Here is a 24,981-nt window from a genome sequence, read left to right on the forward strand (position 1 = left end):
ATTTAATTAAAGATGTATTTAAGAATGCATGTAAACACGCACACACAGAAAGAGGAATGTTGTTAATAAAATAAAACTGCTGCAAATGACAACAACATTTGCGACCAAATAACCGGAGACACTAGAAGCATACTTTACTTATATGCAATAAAACATATTAGATACTTAAAAAACAGCATTTAATAATTTAATGCATAATGTGTTTTTGTACAAGTACTTTAATGGATAACATCTAATGAAACAATCACCACATATAAAGGTGCAATAGTTCATACCAACTACACGAATTGGTTCTGGAAAGTCAAGATCATGATTGACTCCTACAAGTCCAAATACATATGGACTACCTAGATGCGCATGCCTGAATACTATAAAATAACAAGTTAGAGCAAGACCTGCATGTAAGAACTTGTGAAAATAAAGATATCCAGCAAATAAACTGGTAAGGTAATACACAAGCTTCAATTTCGAAGCCCCCAATATCACGAGATTTATTTGCATGATGTGAATAAATGCACAACAGCCATGCAATTTATATATATATAAATATAATTTGCATTTGCAATACATTATGTCTCAGAAGGAAAGGTGACTAATGAAAAATTGTGGTCTTTCATTTATGCCCACTGTAACCTTTTCTTTTAATCTAAGATAAAGTGGGAGTAGTGCAATTTTTCAAGGAACAAATGGACCCTATTACATAGGTAAGTATTGGAAAAAGAAAGGAAAAGGAACTAAGTGAAATGAATCATTTTTCTTTTTCTTTTTCTTTTTTCCATTCAAATCCATTGTACTATATGCACAATATAAAATAATCCCACAACATGTAGATGGTACTTAACCAATCAGCTAAAATTATTACTGTGTAAGGAATTTTACAGTTTGATCATTCCCATCTAAGTTGTTCTTTGTTGATAGGTATTGTGTTCTCATGGCAGTGATCAGATGTCTATTTTTCAGTTTTTTTAAACATCTAGACACTGCAGTAAGGCATAAAATAACCCCCCAAGAAAAACTAAAAAAGCAAAAAGGTATATGAATCTCATAATATCCTCCGATTGCACATATGTCCAATGACATGGCACACCTGGCCCATTAGAAAAACATAGAAAATGAACTGCACATATCATGTTGTTTTATGAAGTATTTTTTTATAGGTAAAAGTAAAATTTTATTGATATAAAAGTCGTTTAATGAAGTATTAAGGACATGGAATTTAGAAAGTTCTATATGAGTTCAATATTTGTCTTACCAATTGAAAACAAATTTCATCGAGAGCAACAGCGACAGCAACAATCCCCAAGGCTTCCTGCACATCTCCAACCTCTACAACAAGGAAACCAAATCACGCAAGTTCTTACTTGAAGTTCTCAAACATTAGCATATTCCACACATATCAAAGGAGCAGGGCTTATCCAGCAACTTAATAAAAAAGTATGAATTAGCAAACCCCCTTCCACCAAAGTAAGCGAGAAAGATACTTAACATTGAGTGCATCATTTGTTTTTGGTGGTTTTTGAGCTTGCCCGCAAAACTTTGTGATTTTTGAAACAACAAGTCTGCTCCAATCGTCTGCTTCTGTAACTTTAAAAATAAATCTCATGATTTAGACATTAAACTAAAGCAAAACAAAAATTGATCATAAATTCAAAAGTCCCCAACCCAGAACAGAGGGTTACTCTGTTCTGGGTTGGCTTACGGCGTTGAAAGGGGAGACAGTGGAGAATGGGGGTGGCGTTGCGGCCGTGTGGAGGGCTGATTTGCGGTGGTGCTGCACCGTGGAGGAAGGCAGTGCAGGGCTTACACGAGGTGCTTGAGCGAGATCCGTGCGGGGGAGAGTAGATCGACGGTGAGAGAGAGGGAGAGCTTGTGGAGGGGCTGGGGACCTTTTGGAGGTAGCTACGCCTGTAGCTGGAGGTGGTACGGCGGCTGAGGACACGACGGCACTGGGAACCCAAGAGAGAAAGGACTTCGAGAGTGAATTGAGAGGAAGATCTGCAGGAGAGAGAGAAGCGGCTAGAGAGGGGCTTGGTTGGATGGCCGGCGACGGTGAAGGTGGACGGTGACGGTGGGTCGACGGCGACGTGCAGTGGCAGCTGCATGGAGGCGTGAAGAGTAGAGATCGAGGAGAGAAGCAGAACAACAGTGGGGGGAAAAGAGAGAGAGGGGAGGGAAAAAAGTGGGAATAAGGAGTTTTGGCGTCGTGCAATTAAAATTGAGTTTTTGCGACTATATTTACATCGCTATAAAATTCTCTTTTTTTGTTTTCTATTATTGCGGCGACTTTTTTGTCCCAATAAGTAAAAAATCGCTGTAAAAGACCAATTTGAAACTTTAATATAAAAACTTGCCGACCACATCAAAATCGTTGGAAATAAAAGTTTTTTATAGCGATTTTATTTCCGTCAAACAATATAAAAACGCTGAAAAAATGCCTTTTTCTTATAGTGTATAAGGTTGGGTACTGGTGCCCATGCGAGTCACAAAACTACATTTTTATTACGTATAAAAGAGAAATGATATTTTTAATATAATGTGTAAATATAGCTTAATTATTTTAAAAAATTAAATATGAGACTTATATAAAAAATTTAATTTTTTAATAATAAAATTAATTTAATTTTTTAAATTGACTATACAATATTGATACATTATACGTCGCAATAGTCTATATATAATACGTATAAAGCTAGCTACTTTTGCCTGCCAATGCTACTCATCATGTCTAGCGCGCTATATATAGCTGCTAGACAATATTGACAATATTGTATAGTCAATATAGCTGCTAGTATCAATATGGACTATTAGCAGCTATATAGCTGCTAGTATTAGGCGGCGTAATTTAATTAAGATGATCAACTGAAACAGTACACTAATTATCAGGCCCAGCTACCTGTGCATGCATGGTACGTAGTCTATAAATATATATATATACATATATATATATATATATATATATATATATAAAAGAGGGTGAAGATCATAAGTATAAAAAGGGTATGTGATCGAAGCAGATTCTGATATTCAATCGACATTCTGTAAGTATAACGTGCATGCGACACAGAGTGTATGATCAAGCTAGCCATGGAAATCAGAACATTAGCAATTTTCATTCCATTTGGCATTGTATTCTTCTACACAGGCATCATCATTAATCTCATCCAGGTATTTTGCCTGCCAACACTAATTATTTATTTGATTAATTTCCTCTTTAATTTCGACGTTTATTACTGATTAATCTCATCCAGGTATTTTGCCTGCCAACTCTAATTATTTATTTGATTAATTTCCTCTTTAATTTCGACGTTTATTACTGTTCATTGATTATTTTCTTATGTATGTAACTTTTAGCTTTGTTATCCATCCATTCTGTCTGTTCTTTTTTTTTTTTTTTTTTTTTTTTTATTTTATTTTCATGGGATATATATGAGTATGATGATCTGGCCGGTTAGGTTCTTAATTATTATTTAGTGATTGTTCCTTTGTACAAATAAAATCGCATACTAATCTACGTACTAATACTGATTCTTTTATATTAAAAATTTAAATTAGTACTATTTTTAATAAAATAAAATTTTTAACCAATCATATTAAATTAGTGTAAATTTATACTTGCAACTAGATTTTTCCTTACTTAGCACGTACCGGCTTGTAATTTATGATCCTCCATCGATCAATAGCATATATCACTACAAAAAAATTGAACAATTATTACCATCTATTTCTTTATGAAAATGACTATTTCCTACTAAAATAGTATAGTTATTTTCGTAGAAAATAAGTAATAATAACTATTCAATTTTCTTGTAATGTATATATATAGATGCTATCATGAATTACGTACATTATATATACTCTTTCATTATTTTATTATGTGGTATTAGATGATTGGAGACTATTTATTATATTTTACTTATAAATTTATTATTTGTTGCCATATTATGAGATGATGAATAAATTTTTTTCTAATTTAAATGTTCATAAAAGTTTTTTTTAAATGTTGGTAATAAATTATTCGGTTTTATAATTGTGTACTAATTTGGGGTTAAATTAAAACTTCAGGCCACTTGCTTTCTTATTATTCGGCCTGTATCGAAGAATTTATTCAGAACAATCAATGAAGCTGTTGCAGATAATTTGTGGTTACTGATCGTTTGGGTTTTGGATTGGTGGTCAGGATTCAAGGTACTTAATTATAAGCTACCGAATGTACGAGTCATGTCGACCATTATTATAAATTGAACGTATCATATGAATTATTTTCAATTTATAAATTTATTTTCATAAAAAGTTTTTTTTTTTTTTGGGTCATAGCAGTTCTCTCGATCTCTCATAAACACACACACACACACATATATTATATGCATAATAAGATAGCTTAAATTGGTGTTTAATACTCTGGCTATACATTTAAGTTGGATTGTCTCATATTCATTAGTTGTGGAAAGAGATAATGGTCAATTTATAAGTGAGATCAGGAAAAACCTCACCCTTGAACTAGCTTTTGGGGTTGAGACTTGAGATAACCTCAAGATCATTGAACATCGGTATCAAATCTCATGTTTATCAATAGTCTCTGCCCAACAGTACTCCACATGAAAAATATGTTGTTATTGCTTCAACTCATGGCATGATATTGTGTAAGGGGGAGATTGTTAGAGTTGTCCCATATCGATTATGAAAGAGTTGTTTGGTGGTTAGTTTATAAATTTGAGAGAAAGTCGTACCTCTTTAGCGAGCTTTTGGAGTTGAGAGAAACCTAAGACTACCAAACAGTTTATCATGTTCATGTTTGCTAGACTTTGAGACCCTATATAAATGCTATATAGATTGTATATATGTTCAATTTGAATAACTCAATCTACCTTTACATATTATGAAAGCTAGGACCAAGCTAAAAATCTAATTTAAGGAGGCCAATTAGGCACATGTAAAAATTTGTATAAAAAAAATAACATAACTCCATGTTGTCTAAGTACATAATTCAATTAGCATATATATAATAAAAAAAAATGCATGTTGAAAAAATTGCATGTTGTCTAAGTACAAATTTGAATGCATAAAAAAAAAGAGTAAAATTTAGTCATTATGCTAATTGAACTCATCACTCTTTCATTAAATAAAATTCATCAATTATGACATCCGTTCTAAACTTTTTAGAAACTTCCTTCTCAATATAGAATACTAAATAATCTCTAAGAAAGTCATCCCTCATTTTGTTTCGAAGTCATGTCTTAATGATGTTCACAACCGGAAAAACTCACTTCGTAATTGTCATTGAAACTGGAAATGTCAAGACAAGGCGAATCAATCTGTCAACTAGATGATAAACATTAGCCTTTCCAGTACTTTTTCAATACTCGACATAAATTAGAAATTGTGGACAAGTCAAGATGTGGATGTAATTTGGCCCATGGTGCTTGTAATGTAGCAGCTGAAATTTTGGTTGATTTTTTTCTTGTTCAGTCAAATCTTTTGGATAGTAAAACCTTTTGGATAGTCAAATAATTACTTGTTGATCAGTACTTATTGGGATATTTAACTCTATTTTAATTGCAGTTTAATTTCTAAATAGCTAATTACATCTAATTACATAATTGGCAGGTTCAATTGTATACAGATATGGAAACTTATCGATTAATAGGTAATGAAGGCAGCATTGACATGATAAGCTGCATGCATGCATGTAGCGAATAATTAATTATTATCCATTTTTTAAATGCTATTTTATTTAGGAACTTAACTAGTTTTGTTTGAGGTGTTTTCAGGCAAAGAACATGCATTTCTCATGCCAAATCACATGTGTGATACCGATATACTAATGATGTGGCTTCTAGCTCAGGTGCTTATATATATATATATATATATTGCTAATCATTCTGAACTGTAATATTCAATGCTAGCAATTAATATTGTGCATGTTTTCGAATGCATTATCATATTTTTAATTTTATTTAGAGAAAATAGTGGCTTAATTTAATTATGCTAATTATCTTGTCTTTAAAGGCATTATGATCATCATGCATTATATATATAAGAATGGAATTAACAAATACCATCGGATGTACAATATATATATTTATATATTATGTAATGAGCGTCGACAGCTAGCTCTATTTTATCAGTGTTTTATTTTTTTAATTTGAATTTCAAATTTTGAGTTTTAAAATCTTCGCCATTTTTAATAGCTTATAACATATATATATATATATATATATATATATATATCCGTAAGTATGGTTATGTAAGTAAAATTGCAAGTATATATAAATAGCATTTTCCAAATTCTTAAAATATATATATATATATATATATATATATATATATGTTGAGGGAAAAATGAGTGTGTTGGCATATTCTTGTGAAAACCTGTGTAAAATAGTGTTGTAACAAGTGTTGTTGCGGAAGGCTTGAAGTGGGCTGGAAGTGTGCTCATTATTGGTCAAAAGAAGCGACTTCGCTCGACCCTCGCTCGACAGAGCGCTCGAGCGAACTCAGGCAGATTCAACCGCTCGACCCTCGCTCGACATACGGCTCGAGCGAACTCAGGCAGATTCAACCGCTCGACCCTCGCTCGACACTGAGCTCAAGCGAACCCAGGCAGAGTGTGTCGCTCGACCCTCGCTCGACACTGAGCTCGAGCGAACTCAGGCAGAGTCGACCGCTCGATACTCGCTCGACATGGCGCTCGAGCGAACTCAGGTAGATTTCGGCGCTCGACCTTCGCTCGACCCCTCGCTCGAGCCAATGTTCCAGATCACTTACAATGTAGGGTTTTGAACGCCTCATTTGATGGGAACTATAAATAGAACATGTTAGCTTCTGTTCTAGGGGTGGAGAATCAGAGCAAAAACCCTAAGGGCCTCCAAGAACTTCTTAGAGCAACCTCTCCCCCATTTGGTTGATTCTCTCTTGGAAAAATATTACTCCATCATAACACATTCAAAATCAACTCTTATTTGAGTCCATTGAAGTGGACATTGCTGTTGGCCGGAAGAGTCCGGAGCTGCCGTTGATGCAGAGATCGAGAGGTTCTCGTGGGAAGCTATAGGAAGGTCGGAGTTCCGACACTACATGCGTGTAGAGATCGAGTGGGTCACTCGTGGTGTTGCAAGCCAAGTTTAGCTACTACAAAGGTTTTGTGAGTGTTCTAAATTGGTTGTAACAAACTAAAGTTTCTATAGTGGATTTGAGGTGGTGTCTTACACCCGGAGTGGTTTTAGATTTTGAAGAGGTTCTTCAAATGAGTTTCCACTCCGTGAACAAAATCATGTGTTGATTATTTGTGTTATTTGTTTCATTTATTATCTGCTTGTTTGATTAATTTTCAAAAGGCCATAAAAATTAGATTACACCTATTCACCCCCCCTCTAGGTGTAGTGTTGTGTAGAACCACTGCTTTTTCAATATATATATGCATGTATAATCACGCTTGAATCCTCTTGCATTTGCCCTTGCATGGCTGACTCATGTAAATGATGTTGCTGGTTACAGCGCTTCGGTTGCCTTCGTAGTGCACTAATGGTTGTGAAGAAATCTTCAAAATATCTTCCAGTAAGTTTTCAATCTTTCCAAAGTTCTTGATATTATGATCATGGGAATAAAGTCGATCTTCTAATATATAATGTTTGTCACATCTAAAGTGAAGCTGCATTAATGCTTCAATATATAAATATATATATATATATAATATGGGTCAAATTAATTGCGAAATCCAACCTTAGAGCTTATGATCAAATTCATGTAACGTGTAACCTGTGCAGATTTATGGCTGGGCAATTTGGTTCTTTGGGTTTGTTTTTCTGGATCGAAGCTGGGAAAAAGATGAGCAAAAACTAAAGGTGCAGCATGCATGCATGCATGTTCATCAAACATGAATTGCATTTGGTTTTATAATTTTGGGGTAATTTTGCTATTCGTACTCATATGTTTTAACTTTTTTTTTTTTTTTGGGATGGATGCTGCGCATGCAGTCAAGTTTCCAGGAGCTACAGGATTTTCCTAGGCCTTTTTGGCTAACTATGTTTGTCGAGGGAACTCGAATGACCCCAGTTAAGCTGTTGGAAGCTCAAGAGTTTGCTGCTTCAAGAGGGTTGCCTGTGCCTAGACATGTCCTTATCCCTCGCACCAAGGTAAATAAATCTCCAGAACCAAATTACCAACCACCCAAAACATCAAAATCAAGTCAGTTGAAGTTATTGATCATGATTTGAGTCCCCTGGCCTTTTTGAATTTGAGATCGGGGAATATTATATCATTGCATATCATGAATTCACTAATTTCTAAAAACCTTTTAGCCTGTAGTTAAATATTATTTGTATACTTACTTTTAGCCACATTAATTTGTTCCTTTCAGGGTTTTGTTGCAGCAGTAAAATATATGCGCTCCTTTGTTCCAGCAGTTTATGATATTACAGTGGCTGTTCCGAAAGGTCATGCTGTTCCTTCTTTACTGAGTATTTGTAATCGGCAACCTTCCGAGGTAAGTTGCTGAGTTTTGATCAGTTTTTTTAGAGTCATTAATGTATTTGGATTTATATATATTTATATTCTCCAACTTATTACATGTTATTAATTTGTAGGTTAAAATTCACATAAAGAGATATTCAATGAAGGAATTGCCAGAATCAGATGCTTCCATTGCCCAATGGTGCAGGGATAGATTTGTGGAAAAGGTATGAAATTTTAGCTCTTTCCACAAAGGTTGTGGGTATGTATTGGACTTAATTTCCTGAAATGAAGTTTCTGTGACATTTACTGTGATGTTTCATGCCACATGTATATCAGCAGCTAGGACTTCTTGGCATTTATCCCCCTGTTGTTTTCTCATTTTTCCATGCTAGGATGCAATGTTGGAAAAGTTTCAAGCTGAGGGAAGATTTGGGGACCAAAAAATTCCTGATGCTGGCCGCTCCTTGAAGTCACTTCTTGTAAGATAAAAACTACGGGCTGGCTAATTATTCAATAAACTACTGGCTTCTTGGCATTTCTTTGTTGCAATGCATGACTGTATCTAACATTACTTTTTTTTTATTTTATGTTGAATTGACATGTTTTTATATTCAGGTCTGCATCACTTGTACCTGTACGACTTATTTTGGCATCTACAAATTCTGTAAAATGTTTTCCCTGCTATCCACATGGAAAGGAAATGGGATCTTAGCAGCAGGATTGGCCATGGCGGTGCTCTTTTTGCACATCCTTTTTGAATACACAAAGTTGCCTCAGAGATCACTCGTTGCTGCTGAAACAAATGAAAAAAAAAAAAACTGAACTAGAATAATATATATGGTGCCTCACCATATATATGCAATTCATGAGAATCCTAATTTTCATGAGATATTATTTTGTATTGTGTGCATGTGAGCATACAATGATATAGATGGAACTTGCAAGCCCTCTGGCTGTTTCATTTTGTACCTCGTTGGAATAATATGCATGGTTTTCTTCTATATATGCTTTGTTGAATAATTTTGAGAGTTTTATTTTCAGTGTTTAAGAAGTTCCTCGAAAGCAAAAAAACAATACAATATTAGTTAAAATGAAATGTGTGTATAGTTTTAAAATGTGCAAGTTTTGCATATTCCATTTGAAAAAAAAAATTGACAAATCTTATATTCACAAGAAAAATTACACTTTTTAATGATGGACCCTAGTGCTTTTTTTTTTTTTTTTTTTAAAGGAAATATGTGGCTTATACACCTTAAAATTGTATCTAGTTTTACTTAGAACACTACAAGAAAAACGAGCTTTTGCGACCAATTTATAGCAACGAAAAGACTATTAGCAATTTGGTTGCTAATAGTCTTTTCGTTGCTATAAATTGGTCGTAAAAGCCCATTTTTCTTATAGTGGAAATACCTCTTATTTGAGATATATGTATGTCATAATTGTGAAGTAAAAAAATATACAAGATGATTTCCAAACACTATTTTGAAAATAGTTATGTAATTTACAACCACAGACCGTAGTAATTCAGCTGATGTGACAATCTTTCATACCAGTAGTAATGTGTTTAGTGTATTTATAAAGAGAGGTACTGCATTCTCTGTAGTACTTTGGTTTTACTGTTAAAAACTGATTGTGTATTTGTGATAATGAATAACAAACTTGGGTTAGAGAGACTACTTTTATCATTCAAAAGGATCACCAAATGGAAATAAGGATTTAACGTAAAGACGAATTCAGAACTTTTCCATAAATTAAAAAAGATATATAATTTAGAAGAAGAGATCAACAAAATTTCACTTTCATGGAAACTAGGTCATGATATCTGATTATTCAACAATATTCTTCAAAGAATTGATTAAAACTTTTAAGAACGTATAGTCTTCTCTCGTTTTCTCTTTGAGGATACGAGGTGAATTTCAAGGCAGTAGTGGGTATCTATTGTTTGGGCTGAAATTCAAGTGATAGAAGATGGAGGATATACAAGAGAGATGGAGTAAATTGAGATTGACAGAGTATGCTGGAATTGGATGAAGAAAGGGTGATTGAGGCAAAGGATAAGGTTGATTGAAGTTTGGTAGGGAAGGTGTTTATAGATTGTATTGTCAGCAAGGAAGTGATTGCTTCAACAATGACCAAGGTTTGGAGAATAAGTAACAGGCTGTATTTCATGATTGTGGAGCAAATATCTTTAGTGTGATGTTTGCTACACATGCTGATAAGCAAAATGTGTTATCTGGAAAACAATGGTTGTTTGATAATGGTTTGTTTGCACTTAAGGTATTTGATGGGTTTAACCAACCAAGTAAGATTAAGTTTGATTGCAAAGAATTCTGAGTGTAGCTCCATAATTTGCCATTTGCATGCATAATTCCTTTTTGCAAAATAAGGAAAGAAATAATGCTACAAAGCCTGGCTTAGGCCTAGGCTTGGGTCTGGGTTCAGATCAACTTATTCAGGCTCAGACTAAAAGTAAGGCAAGTGAGGAAAGACAAGGCCAATCAAGTTTAGATCCTGCAGGAAACCAGTCTGTAAGGGTATAAAAAAAAATTGGTGAACCGGTAAACTGAACCGAACCGAACCGGACCGGTGGGTTTGGTCCAGTACCTGGTTTGGTCCAGTACCAAGTTTGGTTCGGTTCGGTACTAGTTTTATTTTTCTTAAGACCAGTCAAAATTGGTCCGGTTCCCATTTTTCTTTTTCTAAAACTAGACTGGACCGGTTCATATATATATATATTAATTTTTTATATTGCATATAATTTTTATATATAATATATAATTATATATAAAATAGTTTTGTATTATATGATAAATTACTAATTAATATAATATTAAAATTAAAAATATTATATCACTATAGTTTATTGTATTAATAGTTACACTAATATTATACAGTGCATACTAATAGTTATATTAATATTATATAACTATATATTATAATATACTATAATATATCACTATATTATATATTATAACACACCACTATAGTCTATAATACAATTATAATATATATTATAATATACTATAATATACTATAATATATCATCACTATAGTATTATATACTATAAAATACTATATTATATATATTATATAATATAATATATTAAAACTGAAAAATTGGACTGACTAAAAACTAGTAAAACCGGAGTATCGATTTAGGAGTGTAACTAGTACGTAATCGGTTTTGAAAAATGCAAAACCAGTGCATACCGGTTTAGTCCTAAATTCTATCCAAAATCGGACCAAACCGAACCAATTACACCCTACCAATCTGAGTTGTGTGTTGAGAATAGCCCACATGATAATGATAGAAGGCCTTAGAGTACTACAGAAGGGTGGAAAAAACATGCTAGGGGGGAAAGGTATGGCTACAAATAAAAAGATCTTGAACATGTCAAAAAAGAGGGGATTAGTTGATGAAGAGGAATTTTGTGAGGGGGAGGTAGGTAGCAAAAGATTAAAAGTCAATGGGGGAATGGGTCTCTTTCATTGCAAATTCGAAATTGGCAGTAGCTGCTGAACAGTGCCGCCAAGAGCAATGAAAACCTTGGGTTGGAATTGCCGGAAGCTTGGTAACCCCCGTGTAGATCATTTCCTTCACAGCCTAGTGGAGTAGAAGAGACCAGACTTGATTTTCGTGATGAAATCTAAGTTACATTCACATAGATGAGACAATCTTAAGAGGAAACTGAAGTTTGAGGGTTGTTTTGTAGTTAATCCCTTGGGAAGAAGTGGAGGGTTGGTCTTACTATGGAAGCAAGAGACTCGGGGGTGTCAATTCAATCCTACTCTAGATTCCATATAAATGCAAAAATTAAGATTGACTAGGAGGCAACTAAATGGCAGTTTATTGGTTTTTATGGACATCCCGAGGTGAATAAGAGGCAAGAATCAAGGGATATTTTGATGTCTTTAAAACCCTCAAATAATATGCCTTGGTTTGTTCGTGGGGACTTTAATGAAATTTTAACACAAGATGAAAAGAGAGGACGAAATGTGAGAAGTGTAGCTCAACTGAACAAGTTTAGACAGGTTTAAGAGGAAGGGGACCTGTTTGATTTGGGATGGTTTGACTCAAAGTTTATATGGTGCAACAGACATAAAGATGCAACATTTATAGTAGAAAGACTGGATAGAGGATTAGCAAATAGAGGATGGCTTGATTGTTTTAACTCAATAAGGGTTGAAACTGTGGTTGCTAGACGCTCAGATCACAGACCTTTGTGTTTCTCATGTTGGTAGCAATATGCTTATTCAAGAGGGCTCCAACAATTACTTAAGTATGAAATGGCTTGGGGCAAGGATGAAGGCTGCAAAAAATCTTATAAGTGAGGTATGGATGAAGGATGAGATCCTGTAAGAGAAGTGCAACAAAGCCTCAAGATTAGTAGAGTGACTTTATCAAGATGAAGAAGAGGTTCTAGATCATATTTAGAAAAAGAAATAAAAGATAAGTTTGCATTCCTTAAACAGTTGCAAGATAATAAAAACGAGCAAAATGAAGAGGAAATAGTGCAGTTACAGAAGGAAGTTGGGGACTTACTTCAGAAAGAGGATCTCAAATGGAGGCAAAGGGCAAAAAAGCATTAGTATCAATCGGGGAATAGAAATACCAGGTTCTTCCATACATGTGCTACACAAAAGAGGAAACAAAATTTAATTAAGCAAGTTAAAGATTATGAAGGAAATATGAGAATTGAAGAGTCTGAAATAGCTCTTGCATTCCAGGATCACTTTTAGAATATCTATTCATCCACGAGTCCAAGGGCAGTAGAAATTGAGGCTTGTTTATATTGCATTGATAGAAGAGTGACAATGGAGATGAATGTTGATCTTGTGGCTCCTTTTAATCAGACTGAGGTTTTGAAAGCTCTACAACAAATGGGGCCATTTAAATCCCCTGGCCCAGATGGGTTTGGAGCAAATTTTTATCAGCATCTTTGGGAAGCTATGGGTCCCAAAGTATATATGGCTATATTAGAGGTGCTAAATGGGGGAGATATGCCAAATGACTTGAACAAAACTAATATTGTTTTGATTCCAAAAATTGATGTTCCACTATATGTTAATGATTTTAGACGTATTTCTTTATGAAATGTATTGTACAAGCTTATAGCTAAGGTGTTAGCAAATTGGCTTAAGCATGTGTTACCACATATAATCTCTAGTCTGCAAAGTGCATTATTCCTAGGTAGATCAATAATTGACAATGTAATGGTTGCCTATGAGATCCTACACACTATGAAGGCAAGACAAAAAAGAAGAGATGGAAGCATGGCACTAAAACTTGACATGTCAAAAGCATATGATAGAATCAAGTAGACATTTCTTACATCAATTATGGAGAGGTTGGGATTTAGTGACAAATAGATCCAATTGATAATGGCATGTGTGGAATTAGTTTCATACTCGGTTGTGGTCAATGGAAAGGTGGGTGAGAGATTCATCCCAACTAGAGGACTAAGGCAAGGAGAACCCCTGTCTCCTTACCTTTTTATTTTATGTGCAGAGGGTCTCAGTTCACTGTTGAGTTGTGCTTAAACCAATTCAAGAATAAAGGGTGTAGTTGTTGTAAGAGGAGGGACTAGAATTATTGATCTACTTTTGCATATGATTGTGTGATCTTTAGTAAAGCAAGTAGAGATGAGTGGATGACTATACATGAACTACTGAAGCTCTATGAAGCGTCCTTAGGCCAAATGTTGAATAGAGATAAGACAACCATCATGTTTAGTCCTAATACAAGTGCACCCATTCAAAGGGAAATTTTGCAAGAGGCTAGTGAATTTATATATGGGGATTATGGGAAATACCTTGGCCTTCTAACTATGATTGGAAGATCAAAGCATGAAACTTTCAAAGGTATCAAAGAGAGGGTATGGAGGAAGATTAGTAGCTGGAAAAACTCATTTCTATAAAGTGCTGGTAGAGAGGTCTTAATCAAGGCTGTTCTACAGTCCATTCCTACTTATACCATGAATGTCTTTAGATTTCCAAGGAAGCTAAGCAGTGAAATCAATTCCATGATTGCGAGATTTTGGTGGAGTAGTAATAAAGAAGGCAAAGGCATCCATTGGAAGAGTTGGAATAAAATGGGAGAAAACAAAAAGGAAGGTGGGTTGGGGTTCAGGGATATTGATATCTTTAACAAAGCTATGCACTCTTGCCAAGCAACCATGGATGTTGCAACTGAATGTTGACTCATTGGTAGCTAAGATTTTTAAGGAAAAGTATTACTGGAAAAGCCACTTCATTGATGCTAAGCTTGGTTATAAACCATCATTTATGTGGAGGAGTTTATTGGCTGCACAAGCTTTGATGGAAGTTGGTATGGTGTAGAGAGCAGGTAATGTAAAAGTATTTCTATTTGGAATGATAAGTGGCTTCCCAATGCAGTAGAGTTTCAAGTAAGATCACCAGGTAGTATGCTAGCTGTTGATTCGAAGGTTAATTGTCTTATCTTTGAGGATATTCATTGCACGAATGAGAGGTTGACAGGTGAAATTTTTAGTAAAGATGAAGCTGCTCAGATTTGTAGTATACCAATAAGCTGGTATGGTGGGGATGATAAAATCTTGTGGGGTTTTACTTAGGATGGTAGGTTTTTTGTGAGGAATGCATACGACTTGGGCACTGACATTGAAGGAGCTGGTCTTGGTGAATGTTCAAATAAACAGTCTCAGAAACAAGTTTTGGGAAGGAATATGGAGACTAAATGTTTCTAATCTTACTAAACAGTTTGTATGGAAGGCTTTAAATAACATCTTGCAACAAATTATAATTTAGTCCAGAGGAAAGTCTGTGAAGATGCTATATGTCAAATTTGTTGTATTAATGAAGAAATAGTATGTCATGTGCCATGGTCTTGTCCAACTGTAAGTGATGTGTGGGCAGAAAGTAAGAGTGGTCTTTAGAAGTGGATCTGCAAAGAGAATGATTTCTTTCATGTCTGGTCTGATATGCAGACAAGATTGCAGAAGAGTAGAGTAGAAGAGGTTGCCATGATCTTGAGAGGATTATGGACCAGAAGAAATAGAAGGGTTTTTAAAGGCAAATTTGACAGTCCAAGCAGTGTTATCACTGGTGCAGTATCCAGTCTAAGGAGTTTTCAAGCATCTAGAACTAAGATATATCAGACAAAGGGGTCCAATACCAAAAGGAGGAAAGATAACAAGTGGAAGCCTCTTGATTAGGGAGTATCTAAGGTAAATTTTGATGCTGCTATAGATAAAGCAAACAACAAACTGGGATTGGATATTGTAGCAAGAAATCATATGGGAGAGGTTTTATTTTCATTAAGTGCTTCAAAGATGTTTCGTGGCACTTCTGAAATGGCTGAAGCTGCTATTCTATGGAGAGCTATAGAATTAGTAGTGGAACTTGATGTCAAAAATGTAGACACTACAAGAAAAATGGCTATTTGCTATTTTTATTTCCAGCGACAGATTTATAATTGCAAAAAGCCAATTTTTAAACTCCGGTGAAATGTTTCTGTCAATTGTAAAAGAGAGCCACAAAAAGCATATATTTCCATCTATTTTTTACCGCCAGAAAAAATATAGCCGCAAATAATCTGGTTGGTTGTTCTAAATTGTCATAACAGTTTTTTCGCTGTTATAAGTTTTTTGTGTTATTAAGGCGACTTTTAGGTCGCCTCAATAGTTTTATTCACTTATACTCCCGCGTCTCATTTTTGCACGCGGTTTAGATTTTCCCTCTCTTTCTTTCTTTCTCGCTCTCTCTCTGTCTCCAGCGATAACACGGTGGTTTCTGGGCATTGATAGCGCCGCCTTCTCACCGCCTTCTTCTCACCGCCGTCTTCTCGCCAGTGAGTTTTCCAGTCTACTGGAGGGTCTGAATCCGGATGGGTCGGGTATGAAAATGTTGCAAATGGGTGAGTTTGCAGAGAATTTGAATTCGAGTCATGTGTTGGAAACAGGTTCAGTTCAAAACCTAGGAATGGATGTGCAGAGTGATAACAATTCGGAGAGTTATTTAGGTCTGTAAAGTGGTGATTCAAACTGCTGGACTGACAGCAATGGGTGGCCTGATCTTTCTATTTACACACCAGGTTCAAGATCTCAATAGAGAAAATAGCAAGATTTTATTTTTATCTTATTTATTTTTCTACTTGTGCTGATTATGATAATTTTCTATACTTAGAAACTAGGGTGGCGAAGAGAGGAGCATGAATAAGTCAGACTTATTGTGGCATTTTCTAGTGCTACTGGAGGTGACATAGCACAGGCCGCAACACTAGCATCGTATTGGTAAATGGTTTATCTTCTGTTGTTTGTCTAATTTTTGTCTGTATGAGTTTTATGAATGATAAGCAGAGAGAGAGAGAGAGAGAGAGAGAGAGAGAGAGAGAGAGAAAACTATTCACTATTGTTTCTTGGTTGGTCTGGACTGAGAGAGAAATGGCATTGTTGGTATATGAGAATCATTATACATGCCCATACTATGCTAATATTATCAGTAACTGTTACTAAATAGCTTGTTCCCATGCTGATGTATCTGTGCATATGTACAGTTTTTTTATATGAATGTATGTCATTCTTGAGGGCTTTGCATGTGTGGAGTTCTGTATGCGTCTCTGCATTCTTGAAGTCGAAGAATTTTGAGACGACATTTTCCTGTTTATGAATAAGATAATTGAAGGGTGGGGTAAGTTATGGTTGGGGAAATCCAGAAGTTCGTAGTCCCGTACTTTCTACCGTCTATGAAGGGCTAGACAAAAGTTCAACTTCCCTTCCTCTGGATATAATATCTTATTGTGAAGTTTTTGCAGTGGTATTCTCTGCAATTTGCAAAGATTGCTGTTATTATAAATGTTACTATCAAAACAATTCGATAAATGTTAAAAACAGTAGTTCCCTTAGTATAATAGTATTGGTATTGAACTTGTGTTAATATCGACTTTGGAAGTAAAAAGAGTACTTTATGTTTGGAAGTATAATAGTATTGGTATTGAACTTGTGTTAACATATAACAAAAAATTCTATCTAACTTTGAATGGTTCTTTAAATCAAAGCAACAATATATTTTCTTGAGTAGCTCAAAAAAAGAAAAAAATTGAAAATAGAAAAGGCAAACCATTGATTTAACTGTTTGAACTTTGATTTGGTCTAGTTGGGGGTGGTTGGCTATAATTTCCAGAACCTTTGCCCTCTCAAAAGTTGTTTGTATATGCATGTATCATATCATGTTATTTGTACAAGCCTATGAGAGCTTTATGTTTGAAATGATCATCCCTGTCTGCATCCTTTAATTTATAGATGGTTCAGTAGCCCTCATGCCTCTTGCTTAATGATAGATGGTTAAAGCAATTCATATTGCTTTTTTGCATTGTTTTCTATATTGTTGTGTCTCTCTGTTGTTTGCTGAATCTCTGCTTTGCTGAATCTCTGTCTTTTGCTGAATCTGTTTTTTTTTTTTTTTTTTTTTTTTTTTTTTTTACTGCAATGTTGAGTAACTCTATGCAACAATCTATATTGGGTGGTGTTGAGGTGCTGTCCCACTTTATGAAACTGCAATATTCTGTTCAGATACTACATTTTGATGCTGAGATACTGGATAACAACTAAATTTATGGACTGTTGTATAATTCTCAGCATATTATTTTGTACTAGAAAATGAACTGTAAGAGTATTTTATGAACTGTTTTGGGGTAATTACTGGATTGTGAAGGCTATTTTTGAACATTAGTTTTATTTTCAGCTGTTGGTGGTCTTCAGCTGGTGCAGAACGAGTTTGTTCATTTTGTGTTTGTGAAAATGCACCAGGTTAATTATTTTTTGCTCATCTTGGTGTTGCCTGGGACATTTTTGATGGACTTATTTTTCTCAGTTTTTATTGTTCTTGCAATCTTTACTTAGCAACTATGGTTTGTTAATAGCATGCCTGTGACAGTTTTGTTTGAGTTGCAAGTGCATGGCTGCACGTGAGCCAATTTTTGGACACTAATGATGTTTTGAAGAGAATATTTCTTGCATTCAATTGTTTGGGACAATAGAAGGAAAATAAAATGGAAAATAAATTATTTGGGAGAATATTGATAAACTGTTTGGGACAATAGAGAATATTTCTTGCATTCAACTGATTGATATCTTTTTGGTAGAGCAATTTACTCCTGCTTGTTGATTTACATGTTGTAAAGTATACATCTACTAGAGAGTAGAAAGAAAATGTCAAAATTGTATAGGACTTCTGTTCATTCTTGTTTCTTGGGTTTAAAATTCTATACATATTCTTCCTTGCATGGAATCTGCATCTACAATAGGCAATCTGCACCTGCATCTGCAATAGACAATCTGCATCTGCATCTGCAATCTGCACTTGCACCTTCATCTGTAATCTGCACCTGCACCTGCAATCTACACCTGCATCTGCACCTGCAATCTGCACCTGCATCTGCAATCTGCATCTGCATTGCACTTGTAATCTGCATCTGCATTGCACTTGTAATCTGCATCTGCATTGCACTTGTAATCTGCATCTACAATCTACACCTACATCTGCATCTGCAATAGATGTGATTGTGGTGCTTGCTCAAATCCTCTGAGTTATTAAGTACTTTATTGAGAATAAAAATTGATATAATCTATAAATGTTGGTCTTGCCTAGGAATGTTGGTATTCAATAGCCAACCTTCTTTTAAAAAATAAAAATAAAGTGCAGGAGTTGGGGAAACAAGAATCAAGAAAATTGATTGATTCAAGAGCGATAGGTCTGTCTCTGCCCATTCCAAATACACAATGACTCGAGCATATTGCTGTTTTATACATGGTGATTGTCTAAGTTGGAAGCTGTAACCAGCATTAACTAGTATATTTTCTCAATTCTACATCAAAGTGAACAATGGAATTTATAAAATAGGATAAGTATTTACCCAAAGAAAGGAAGCAGATCAGAATTATGGTGGGTTGGGTTGGGTTGTGAATGAAGCCTAAGACTCTATCACATATATCATCATATTTCTATACACATATCCCTAAAAAAGAAATTCTATTTACAATTTTAAATGGAGGACTACATATTAGTGTAATTTTAAAAAGAGAAAAAAATATCATATTTTAATAATATGTAATCCCATGAAAAATGACCTTGTTAAGCTTGATACATCACACATTTTTTTCCTTTTATAATTGAGAGGAAAGGGAAAATTCTTTCATATGTTACTGTGACATACTTATTTTTTTAACCAATCAGAATTTATTTGATTGGTAATATCAGTGATATTGATGCCTCATCTAATGGCTTTCAATAAATGACAGATTTCCCTTTCTTTTTTCAAATCACTGGTTTGGTTTTCTCTATATCAACCACATGAGAGACACCCCTTATCCCTTTCCTAAATGTGATCAAGTAGTTAAAATCAGTTTATTGACTCACTCTATATGATTCGATCCCTGTGAGTGAAAAAGACTTGTGTATGGTTGGCTTATCCCTTTCCAGGAAAATGACGAGAAAGAAAATTCAGATAAAGAGGATCGACAACACCACAGAACGGCAGGTGACTTTCTCAGACAAAGGATTTAAGCTCAAGTGTTGTATATAAATATCTCTCTCGTGTAGGAATCATATACAATGCAATAATATCTTTCATTTTCACTTCATCTTTTATTCTCTTGGCAGTTCTCTCTTCTGTTCCCCAACTCCATTTTTTACAACAATTGTTTTAGTTCAAATTCCCAGTTTTGCCACCTTGACATCTTAGTGAGATGCAGTAAAGTAACAAAAATTAAGGATCTTTTAAAGTTAGTGTTTGATGATCGTATTGTAGCCTGTCTTAATTGGTTGGTTTGAGAATGGTTGTCAAGGGATGGAATTGTAGTTTATTGTAAGGCAATGGTACATCATAGTGATGAAATTCCCCGAGAATTGTACAATTTGATGGAGAGATGGTTGGGCAATGGGATATTACGTTAATGGAAAGTTAAAATAACGATAATGCAGGGAACCATACTGGAAGTTTAAAAAAAAAATTAAACAAACAAACAAAAAAAGTGATATGTCGGTTCCCTAGCCTTGGAGACTAGGGAATAGGGGCCAAGGGTTCCTCTTATGAGGTATGGGAGCCTTATTTTTACTTCCTCCTGCTAGTTGTGATTTGAAGGTTGATTTTCTGCATGCCCTTTCTGTTTCTATGGACTTATAGAAAGTTAAATATATGGTCGTTGTGGTCAAAATTGGGAGGGTTGGGTGGAATACTCCTTTATATATGAGTAATGGGTTTGGTTTGAATTACCCAAGAAGAATGGAGTCAGCGGGTTACCACCCTTCATTCTTGCATGGTTTTTTTTAATTCATATCCCTCCACTTTGAGTCTTGATAACTTATAATAGGTTATTAGTTTTGTGTTAACTGGTAGAATCAAATTGAAATTGTTTTGTGAACCTCTTGAATTGTCTTGTTGTCTTCATATGATCTTCTTCAGCTACAAGTAGTTTTGTATTTTTCTCTATTTTCCAGGGCTGCATATGATGTAATTCTTACTGACGATAGCTGGCCTCAAGATTTATTGCATTTTTCATTCTATCTGGTTGGTTGTGCATGCTAGGTAGCTTGTGTTTGATAACATCTCTAAAACCTCATGACCTATTTTTTATTCTTGTTTCTCACAGGATTGAACCAAAATATCAAGAAATAGAGCAAAAACATTTCAGAAGCTGTCAAAGATTGATGGAAAAGCTAGCTAAACCCATATAGAAAAACTTTCACTTGTAAATTTATATTTCATTGTGATTATGTTGGATGGTTTTATGTAAAACTTAAAACAATGGTAGTGCAGTGGTTAAGTTTCAAATATGTACTTTGAGGTTATATGAATGATGTTTCAAGCAAAAACTGAATTTCTCCAAATATAGTATTTTTTGGTTTATTAACTTGCTTTGTTTATTAACAAGCAAGTACCTTTAAGTTTTATTACCTTTAAATTTGGCTAGCCAACAATGCCTGCAACTATTTTCGGCTAAAAAAGTAGATGCAAATACTTATTTCCGACGACAAATATGTAGTCGAAAAATAAAATTGTCAAATACAACAAGCCAGCACTATTTCCGGCTACAAACGTAGCAGCAAATACGTATATTCGGTGAAAATATATAGCCAAAAAAGAAATTGGCGACTTACAACTAGCCAGTATCTATTTTCGTCTTTGAACATGTAGCCGCAAATAGATATTTCTAGCTAAAAAATATAGTCGGAAATTATTTTTGGCAATGGATGATGGATATGGGCAAAAATTATTGCGACAAAATTTTATTCATTTGCGGCTATTATTATTGCTGGAAATAATTGGTATTTCTGGCAACTCTCAAAGTAGCCGGAAAAACTTTTACTTGGCTCTTTAATAGCGGCTATTTGGTGGCGACTAGAAATAGCGGGTAATGACTAATAGCGGCTAAATTATGTATTTTTTTCGGCGACTTGACCCGCTGGAAATGGAGCAATTTCTTATAGTGAGAGTTTGACGGAGATGCTGAAAGAGTGATTAAAGGGGTAACAGAAAATGGAGATACATGTGCATGGATGGAGCAGTTTTTTTATGATATGCGATGCAGGTTATTACATAAATCTGACTGGTTTGTGAAGTTCATACACAGATAAGGCAATAATGTGGCTCATGAACTTGCCAAGAGAGCTTCGAGAATGGATGGTGAATAGTGCTAGATTGAAGAGGAACCTTCAGGGATTGTAAGCATAATCACTTGGGAAATGCCATGTAATAATCTATAGCAATGAGATGGTGGTGACAGATTGTAAACAGCTGCATTTTTGCACAATATTATTATGAAAGAATGAGAGGTATCTTTTGATGATTAAGAAAACAAAAAAAAAAAACAATATTCTTCGAAAGGCCTTACATCTTTTGCTCTAGATTACATTTTAATTCACTTTGATCTCAACTCTTTCATGTGTAATCTGGCCATTAATCAAACTAATAGTTTTTTTTCTGCCTCTTAAATATATGAGAGATAAGTCACAATTTATACTGATCTCGTTTATGTCTAAACTAGTTTTGTGAGCTGCTTGAGAAAAAAATCTATTTGCAAATGTTTTATTTAAGCACTTCGCAAGAGGCCCACTAGGGCAACCAAGAGTGGGTCTGAGGATTTCTATCGAGAAGTGCAAAATTTTTTATTTATTTTATTTCATATTTTTAAGTATTTTTTAAACTCTTTTAAATATTTAAAAAAAAAAAGAAGCACAAACTTATTTAAAAACACTTTCTTAACAATTAAATAAAAAACAATCGATAGCTTAAATCTAGATGCATCCTTTCCCCTATTGAAAAGAGCCGTACAATGATAAAAAGATATTGCATTAGTTTTTGTTATATAATTATAATGGTTTCACAATAAAAGTTATGCTGACACAACAAGTTTACAAATAGAAAAACTTCTCAAAATTGGATATTGATTTTTTCAGTATTATTTGTCAATTATGTATTGATTTCTTCTTTTAATTAAAAGGTAAAAACCTGCAGGTTATTATTTTCGTAATTAGAGTGTTGACCAAATGACAACTAGAATATTTAAGAAAAGTAAATTTTGTGTTCTCCAAGTATTTCTACACTGTACAATAGCAAATTCAAAAACTCATTTGAGAACCAAAGTAATACGTATTAACTAATAATTATGAAAAATAATTTTGCTATATAAATGATGCAACATTGTTATAAATATATTTCAAGATACTAAACATATAATCAGTATTGCCAAGGTCATTTGCTGTAGATGACATAAGGTCTAATATCTAAACAGGAGAATTAGATTCAAATCCCTCATGTCATATATAAAAAAAACATATAATCAGTATTAACACGTAACCACCACGTAGTCCGACACCACCCCCACGAGCAGACTATGTTGTATTGTACTGCGACCTCCCCTCCATTCCAACCCAATCTGCCATTGTCAAAGCCTTGAACAACCTTGTAGGAAATCACCAGCAAGCCCTCCAAGGGACCCCACCATGCATGGCAATTCCTCCCAAGCCGTTCAGCCTTCACGATTTCTTTCCCCTAGACCACGCACGACCACATACACCCTTCAATTTGCCCCTATTACTCGGACTAGTAGCAAACCATTGCATCTCCTCAAACCTCCACCTTCACTCCCTTTCATTACAATTGCTACCCCACGTTCAACCCTGCATGCAAACACAAAAAGAGTTGAATGCCCCTGTTTTAGCCCCAATAAAATAGAGCATTGTAGCAACAAAGCACGACGAACAGTAGCCCCTAATGGCGACACCCTCAAGGAATTTCCTTACCCATTGATGATGCGGAACCCCAGCCATGCCCAAACACCATCACCTAACACCAAACCGGTACACGTGAAGCTTTCGAGCATGGAAACATCATGAAAAACTCACTCTCTCCCTAAGTTTCAATCTCTCTCTCTCTCTCTCTCTCTCTCTCTCTCTCTCAACTTTCAAGGGGGTGAGAGAGAGAGATAAGGGTGAGGGAGGGATCTAGGATTTTTCAAGAGGGTGAGAGAGAGACGAGGGTGATCAGGGAGTCAGGGAGGGATCGAGGGGTGAGAGAGAGATGAGGTGAAGGAGAGATCTAGGGGGTTTCGGTGCGATGCGGTGCCAACTGGCATCTAATGGGTGGCTATGTGGCATACTCATATTGGAGGCTATTGTCAACCCATTAATAGATCGATCGACCACTTATAGGATATTCTCTTTTGTTTATATAATTTCCTAATATATATAGAGTCCAAGGAACAAGGGGTGAATTTCAAATTTATGGGGAGCATTAAATGTCCCATTACTGGTACTATTTAAAATTGACACATTGCATTTTTTCATTAATCAAAATCATAAATAATACCGCCGTTCAATCCAAACCATAAAATTGATGAATGAAAATAGACATCATTCATGCATGGCACACACTAATATTAAAGGGGCCCAGACTGCACATTACTATTTTTTATAAACTATGAGAAACTGTGTTAGCTTCAATTGTTCTGGATGTAAAATATTAAACGCACTAACATGGTTAATGTTACATGCATACTATGCCATTATCCTATTTAGATCTTTTACAATTCTTGTCCGAATTCTAGAGTTAAAAAAGATATAGGCACATAAAAAAGATATAGACACATAAAGTGAGACATATGCCATTTATAAATGATGACCGTTCGAATTAGTTTATTTAATAATATTAAATACTTGATAAATGATTGAAGATTTATTTTATATATTTTTCTTTCTCATTTTAAACCTAGACTTTAAAGTTTGGACAAAAATCTTAAAAGAGATCCAAATCTACATTTTGACGTTAGAAAATGATAATGTAATTAATTTGGAGAACTTTCCATAGTCATGCCCTTTTAGTGTTGGAACCAACTTAGGAGGGGTTTGGGGAGTCAGAATATCTTAGCTCATATGAGATGAGTTCATACGGGTGAGAATAGTTGAGCATCCAAACATGGTAAGGACATCTCATAGACACTACTAAGTCACAAACCATGTGATTTTCATCACTATTCACATGAAATGACATGTTAC

The 24,981-nt window shown here is 34.7% G+C and overlaps 1 protein-coding gene and 2 long non-coding RNA genes across 4 annotated transcripts; 2 read left to right on the plus strand and 1 right to left on the minus strand.

Moving 5' to 3' along the window:
• Positions 1–2,978: 2,978 nt before the first annotated feature.
• On the plus strand, positions 2,979–9,471 carry LOC122292507 (1-acyl-sn-glycerol-3-phosphate acyltransferase PLS1-like). Its single transcript, XM_043100899.1, has 11 exons — positions 2,979–3,165; positions 4,063–4,185; positions 5,605–5,644; positions 5,769–5,842; positions 7,495–7,554; positions 7,764–7,841; positions 7,974–8,132; positions 8,357–8,482; positions 8,583–8,675; positions 8,844–8,930; positions 9,067–9,471. Exons 1-11 carry the CDS (start codon positions 3,070–3,072, stop codon positions 9,271–9,273), a joined length of 1,143 nt encoding a protein of 380 aa, XP_042956833.1. The 5' UTR covers positions 2,979–3,069; the 3' UTR covers positions 9,274–9,471.
• Positions 9,472–16,166: 6,695 nt separating this feature from the next.
• LOC122291483 lies at positions 16,167–21,412 on the plus strand. Of its 2 annotated transcripts, XR_006236644.1 has the most exons (4): positions 16,167–16,522; positions 16,615–16,721; positions 19,909–19,966; positions 21,078–21,412. It is a non-coding gene; the product is annotated as an uncharacterized LOC122291483 (long non-coding RNA). The 2 variants fall into 2 exon arrangements; XR_006236643.1 differs by having other exon boundaries at positions 16,615–19,966.
• A 1,692-nt stretch (positions 21,413–23,104) lies between these two features.
• Positions 23,105–24,044, minus strand: LOC122293028. The gene is made up of 2 exons (XR_006237095.1): positions 23,731–24,044; positions 23,105–23,607 (listed from the first exon to the last, which is right to left on the minus strand). It is a non-coding gene; the product is annotated as an uncharacterized LOC122293028 (long non-coding RNA).
• Between the last annotated feature and the right edge of the window lie 937 nt (positions 24,045–24,981).

The sequence above is a fragment of the Carya illinoinensis genome, chromosome 13, assembly GCF_018687715.1.
Source record: "Carya illinoinensis cultivar Pawnee chromosome 13, C.illinoinensisPawnee_v1, whole genome shotgun sequence".
NCBI classification, from domain to species: domain Eukaryota; kingdom Viridiplantae; phylum Streptophyta; class Magnoliopsida; order Fagales; family Juglandaceae; genus Carya; species Carya illinoinensis.

Bases quoted from the DNA above. Each gene is read 5' to 3' on its own strand.
- LOC122292507 (XM_043100899.1), top strand. From the start codon at position 3,070: ATGATCAAGCTAGCCATGGAAATCAGAACATTAGCAATTTTCATTCCA. The intron at 7,555-7,763 runs GTAAGTTTTCAA...TAACCTGTGCAG, and splicing joins AATCTTCAAAATATCTTCCA to ATTTATGGCTGGGCAATTTG. The intron at 7,842-7,973 runs GTGCAGCATGCA...CTGCGCATGCAG, and splicing joins AAGATGAGCAAAAACTAAAG to TCAAGTTTCCAGGAGCTACA.